The 6917-nt window shown below is 38.8% G+C and overlaps 1 protein-coding gene across 2 annotated transcripts in view; it reads left to right on the top strand.

Annotated features, from left to right (window-relative positions):
- dgkb (diacylglycerol kinase, beta) overlaps positions 1-5238 on the top strand; it is a 66021-nt gene extending 60783 nt beyond the window's left edge. For both annotated transcript variants that reach the window (XM_020615561.1, XM_020615560.1), the window contains one exon: positions 3483-5238. In XM_020615561.1, the coding sequence (XP_020471217.1) occupies positions 3483-3590 (108 nt within the window). In that variant the 3' untranslated portion in view covers positions 3591-5238. The remainder of the gene's footprint in view (positions 1-3482) is intronic.
- The last annotated feature ends 1679 nt before the right edge of the window (positions 5239-6917 follow it).

The raw sequence follows: 6917 nt of genomic DNA, 5'->3' as shown, positions 1-6917 counted from the left end.
GGAATCCAAAAGTTATTTGGTGAAAGGGAAGGGGGATATGACTTAAGGGGACGCTTAAATTTAAAAGTTCATGCTATACGTACAACCAAAAAAAGATTTTGTATTTCTATAAGTGGGGTCAAATTATGGAATAATTTAACTGTGGACATGAAAAATAGTACTAGAATTGAGGAGTTTAAATATAAATATAAATGTATGTGTTATACAAGATATATGCAAGAATAAGATTTATTCGAGAAGGCATTGAGGAAACACTCTGTTTTATCTATGTAGAGATACTGCTTGCAGCTGATGATGCATGAAATTTTGTAATATGATGTCATGGGGTAGGACTGGATAAGTCTGACTTCTTCCTACTCCATTCAAACATGTATTAGGTGTAAGCAAACTGATTTTGGATTAGTATTGGTTGGATATGTGAAATTATGTGTGTTGTTGTCATTTGTTCATTTGTTCTGTTCTGCATGTTTGAAAGAATAAAATCAATCAATCAATCAATCAATCAATCAATCAATTTAGATGTTTGGCCAGCTAAGGTGGTTCCCATCATACAATCAGTCCTACAGTAAAGCCTCCTTCATGAAGTTGATCATATTCATTGATTAAACTTGTTTAGAGATGTTGATTCAACTGTATGGTCATTTGAAAGGTAAGGAAATGTTCCTGTTATCTCGCATACCTTCACAGACATAAATATGGTGGGCAAATTAACAGCACAGATGTCAGTTTTTTGCTTTTCTCCCCAGAGATCATTGCTTTGTGCAATAGCCTGCTCTAGCAGATACATAATGATGCAAATTCAGCTTCTTAGTTCGCTCCAACTTTGTCTCAAACATATACCTCGACAAGTGTTAGCTCTCAGTCCAAGTTGTTCCCCAAAATTAAACTCCTTAGTTTGCCTTAATTATTGTTGTCTTTAAATTTAATTGCAGCGCCACTGTGGGCGAAGTAAGGCAGAGATTTACATAGGCATCACCAGGAAAGCTGAAAACCCCAGTGCATGACAAAACAAGTAGTTTGCAAGTGCTCTTGTATCTGCATGCACAACTCCACATTTAGGATCTGACAATAACAGACCGGTGCTGGAGTTTAATGAATCTTATTTATACTATTGGTGTTGAATTTGAATCAGTCGACCTGTTAAATGTTTATAAAAACATGGCGGTTCAAGTGGGATGTTATCCTGCTAATTATTAACAACTATGCAATTGCATCTCAGTTCTTCTGCATGAATAACAGTTATTCATCACCAATCCATTTTCATTTTGATGTGACATGTATTGCTGTCTGAAATAAATGAACTGAACTGAAATTCTTACTGTGTTACCACAATATACCACTTTGAGTTCATCAGTTTTCTCAATTTAGATGATTTTTGATGGCCAAGATACAAAATTCATTTGTTTTAATTGCTATTAATATCTTTGGCATATTGCTTTGTAACTAGGGCTCCTGATGCACATAAATGCCTAATGTCACATCTTTAAAACAGAGCTCCGTTATCTTCTAAATTTATCCCAGGTATTCTTTTAGACCCCCTTTTGTGTTTTGCCTAAAAAGGTTAGTGTGTAAAGTCCATTAGAAATAATAATTTGAATCAGGTTTATTGATGCAAGAAAACCTACAAATGCTACAGAGTCAAGTCCAATAAATGGCAGCGTTCCTTTGAAGGGAATGTGGTCCCTGCAGATGGTAGCATTTCCTCTCCCCATTACTGAGTTTAGACTTGGTGCAACAATATAATGAACTCTGGGCTTAATCTGACAGCCCGCGATGGTTCATATTTGTTGTACCATTGATCTGCAGTTTGTCAACAGAAATGATATCACTGCTGGGAAACAGGATGTTATACCCATACAGTCTACACTTTACCATAATCCACCATAATGTGTGATACCATTTGTTATCAGTCATGAATGCTAGGGATTCTCAAAGTCTGTCACATTAAGGACCCTCAAATATACACTCATATGCCAGCAGACCCCATTTGACAAGAACCCATATGGACCCAGGGCCCATATGGGAGACATTAGGCTGTTGATGCATTATTGAATTCAGTTCTGTGCAGAGACAGCAGTGGGTAAAGTGAACTCTCTCTCATAGTTTCTTGGGGATACGTTTTAGTGATTTAGATTACAGGTAAAGCAAACAGTTCCCTATAATCTTTGGAGCCCCTACAAGAGCATCTATAGATACCTGGAGAAATGAAGCTTTCTTTGATGATTTGTTGGGTCTTTCTATGTAATAATAATAATAAAAGTAAGGAATTGACCTTAATATGTAAAGTGTCCTGAGATGACTTTTTTGTGATTTGGTGTTATACAGATAAAATGTAATTGAATTTGTGGTGAAACACTAATTGAAACAATCCACTTGTTAATTGTGACATAACATTCCACTTCTGGGTTCAAAGTTTACCGTTACTTTCATCAGTGTATATGTTATATTTGTGCTAATAGCTAGCTACATTATGAGGCAACTGATGGCTCTGACCATCAGGGGGGCAACTTGGGGATTCAGGGTCTTGCCCAAGGACATTTCAACATGTGGACTGTAGGCACCGAGATTCGAACCACCAACCCTCCGGTTGGTGCTGCTCTACCCACTGAACTACAAGTTTTATTCTGATTAAATTGCATTAATTTAAGATCACTATGACTTGCCTAATCAGTTGTAGCCAATTCTTTTTCTCCTTCCCATCACAAAGAAAGTGGTAAAATAACAACTGATCTGTAACATTTGATTCAGATCTATTGAAACAATGGGGAACACAGCACTGTAGCATACTGAACTGAGGAGGATGAACCAAAGTTAAGTGCTTTGCAAACAGATAGACCACACCTGACCACACCCCACTGTATTACACCTGTTTAGGTGCCCAGAGAGGACAGTGCAGCCAGGAAACAGTGAGCTGAAACAGAATTTGTTTACCAAAACAGTACCTATCGTGACAAACAAACTTCTAATATTCACATAACAGCAGTGAATGGAAACAGAAAAATTCACTTTTTTGAAGATTTTCCCAAAATTTGTTTAAATCGTGTGTTACATTTGAAAGGACAGTTAGCTACTGATGCAAAGCAAACAAAGAAGCATCTGCAAATCCTCGCTTTTGGAAAGGTGAAACCGCTGTTGCTTAATGAACCGACTTAAATTATTATTTGATTTCAAAATTGTTGGCAATTTTCTGCCAATGTACTAATCCATTAGCATAATGAAAGAAAATAGGAGGAAGGGGGAATATGCATGCTGGGAGAAGCAGGAGGTTAAGACGTTGAAAGAGTCTGAAAACTCTGCTCACATGTGACTTATAAAGCTGATTGGACTAAAGCAGCTGGTTGATTGTTACCAAGATTTCTGAAACAAAGAGGAAAAAGACATTTCTATGTCCTTTTCCTCAGACAACAGTTTCCTTAGACATTTCTTCACAATGCAGCCAAGCAACAGCAATCTAATCTCAGCTTCTTTCTTCCAAATACCAGATTGAGATCGTCCACAAGAACCAGGCCCCCATGTTGATGGGAGCGCCACAGAGCCGAAGCTTCTTCTCCTCCTTCATCACAAGGACGCGCACTGAGAGCAAAGACTGATGCTACATGGTTCAAGAACTTCAGGTCCTCACAAGCACCTGCAAAGCAGCGATCACAAGTTGATCATCACTTGGCCCGTTAGTGAAAGGGGTCTTTGAGGCCCGTTCGATAGCCCAGCACACAGTAGCAAGCTGTAGGTTCAGCATGTGTTGCCTGCACCATGAGAAGTCAACCTTTAATCCAGAGTGAGGTGTGTTCAGGACTGATGCTTTGATCTGCAGTGTGTAGTGTAGTTTAGCTCCAGAAATACTGAAGCTATTTCTGGAAGTCCACCTCTGAAACTTTTCTAAAAGTTACTTTTTATTTTTGCTGTTGTGATCTGTGCCACGTGGAACCAGTCCACAGAAGAATGTGTGATGTGATATGATGTATTTATTTTATTTATTCGTGTTTTGCTGCTATTAAAGTTTTTTGCATTTGCATACCCCAGATGCATGATGGACAGTGAAAGCGGTTGGCGCTGTTGGAGCTGACATATCTGGCGTTTGCAGCTGATCTTTCCCAAGTGAGATTAGTAAGAACTGAAGTTGTTCTGCTTCGTGTTTCTTCTGCAAGTGAAAAAACTCACTTGTGCTTTCTTTTAATGGTTCCTGCAAGTCATCGTTGTCATGCTTTGATCTGTCGTCAGTGAAAAGATTAGGAATGATTTTGATCATTCATTAAAAGAAATGCATGACACTCTTTATTGTGCACGAGATATTTTTCAGACAGTTTTACAGACTGTGTGCACTTTCTTTTGCATGGGTGACCAGGATCTGTTTTGACACTTGTGGAAATCGATCGTTTTTGAATCTACAGTGCTGCTCTGCTCAATCGTATCAGATGTTATTTATGAGATGGCTGCATTTTAGGGGATCCAGTTTTTTCAGAATAATTAGTTTACTCAGGTACTTTTAAAATGAAAACCAGTGAAAAGGCAACACTAGTGTTGGCCTTATAGTTGGGTATTTACAAGAAGCACTTTGACTTCCTCTGGTCATTGATTTGTTCTGATGTTTACAGTTGAGTTTTACAGTCTACTGCACATCTAAGCGTACATTAACCAATTAAAGCATAATACAAAATGACTATTGACATAAAGTACAAGCCTGATTTAAAGAATCAGTGCTGCAAATCAGCCCATCCGGTAATTAACAGTCATGTGTGCACACACCAGTTATAAAAGATTTCTTTGTGCACCTCTTGGAAAAACTGAATGATTTAAACTGTTTATTTCATGTAAGAGTTTCCTTATACAACCTAAGTGAGTCAGTACATTTCTGCATTCATTCTCACCAAAGACAAACTCTTGCACCACTAGAATTTTTTGGTGGGGGGGTTGTTACATGCCTGTGTGACACACGCCTGGTAAATGTCTTGTTTTTAACAGAACTGCACACCCGCATGTTTTCTGAGAACAATTTTAGGCTCGACTGTTTCAGTCTGCAAGTGCCATATGGCAGTGGAGACTGAGGTCGGAGCCTGCCTTCTCTATGCTTTGTACGGTGCAGCATTTGTAGTGAGTGAGGTTGTATTTTTGTACACAGTATTCTTTATCTTTATGCTTACTGCTTCATTGTAGAATTCACATCCTGATGTTCTGCCTAAAACAAATTCTGCCTGCCAATGGTGACTCGAGTGATAATGGAAATAATAAAAAACTTTTGTTGTCTGACACAGTGTCCTAGTGTTCTTAGTATTATTATTCTTAGTATTTGCGACCCTCTAATGCTGCATTCGCACAATGTCAGTTGGCCCTTTGTCTAAACGCTTTTTCTTCTGCACTGTCAAGGTCATATGTGAAGCAGGAGTCGTCTTAAAGTTGAAATTCCCCAGATCTAAGTCCATGGAGTCCAAGAGTTCAGTGAACAGAAAGTGGTAAAAGAGTGATTATATACCGTAGATGTACATGAATATGATAAACCTACACGTTATGTAGGCACTTAGTATGTATAGGATGGTCTTAGGATCAGATGAGCTCTCCCCAGGGGTTTCCTTCTGGCATCCAGTGGCACAGTGTTCTGGCTCAAAACCACCCCCTGTCAGAGGTGGTGCGTTAACCTGCTAAACAGGATGTTTGTGATTTGCAGGTGAAGACATTACAGTGTGTCTGAAACAGCATTCTGCTGGGAATGAAAAATACTGTACATTGAAATATAGCCAATAAAGGCTGTTTAACTTGTTTTTGCCTGGTGGAGAGTGCCTGAGTGAGATGAGTGGTATTCAGTCGGATCTCACTACTTTTTCATTTGTACTGTTGAAAGAAAAGTGTGGTAAATGCTAAAAGAATGAAACTCTGCATTTTAAACTTGCACATTGGCCTGGGCAGCAACACAGTCCCAGGTCAATACTCTCTGGTCCTTCAGAAAATACTGTATGTTTGTACTTCCCATACAAACACAGAATTTCTGATTAAGGAAGACCATTTCTTCTTGGTTACCTTGGTGAACTGTGCCAAAAGCCACCAATTTCATAGCCTTCATCTGGGAACATACTCAGTTTAGTGAACTACCTCTGATCAGCTGTTGTGGAACAAAAAACTCAGAGTTTCTCATCTTGTTATTGGTCAGTTCAGAGTTTGTTAAACCATCCTTCTGGATTACCCCTCAGATAAATAGTTTAAAATAACTACTTTTGTTGTGTATTTTTGTTAAAGTGAAGCCAGATACAGTACAAGCAGCACTGTATAGCTCCTATAAGATATATTTAGTTGTAACTGCCAGCCGTGCTGTGTTTGGAGTTGTTCTGCCAACAAACGAGAGGAAGAAGTTGACATTGTTAGAAATTCCTGGTATCTGTGATTCAGAACCAACGGTGTCAGTGAAAAGGCTTTTTAAGATGTAAAAAGAAATCTTTCTCTCTGGAGTGGTATTTGGTTTGCTGTGTGTCTCGGTGTCCGATGGGTAGATGTCTACACTAGACCCGCGGTTCTCCATCCTCTGGGGATTCAGTACGAGTGATACAGTCCTTCACTTCACATCCACTTCACCCGCCTGGTCATGGACCCCTGCCTGGATCCAAGATGGCATTAGTGCAACCACTGCTGACTTCTGATATGTCCATCTGACTACACAGGACATACTGTAGAAAAAACTAATAAAGTTCATAAGATGCATTAAATATAACAAGAGGGAAAACTCAACAATATGGGAACAATTACAAAAACTACAGTCAAGTGTGGTGTGTTAGATTAGTTGATTTGTAAGGTACATTCACCGGCCCCCTTATTAGGTACACCTGTACAGTTGTATGCAGTTCAATGCAATACTTCTGCCTTAATATCTGAGTAATATCTATTGTGAAATTGTCAATGTATCAATTGAATCATATGTTTATTATTGAGGTCAT

Source organism: Monopterus albus, unplaced genomic scaffold, assembly GCF_001952655.1.
Source record: "Monopterus albus unplaced genomic scaffold, M_albus_1.0 scaffold166.1, whole genome shotgun sequence".
NCBI classification, from domain to species: Eukaryota; Metazoa; Chordata; class Actinopteri; order Synbranchiformes; family Synbranchidae; genus Monopterus; species Monopterus albus.
This window is presented reverse-complemented; position numbering and strand designations above follow the sequence as displayed.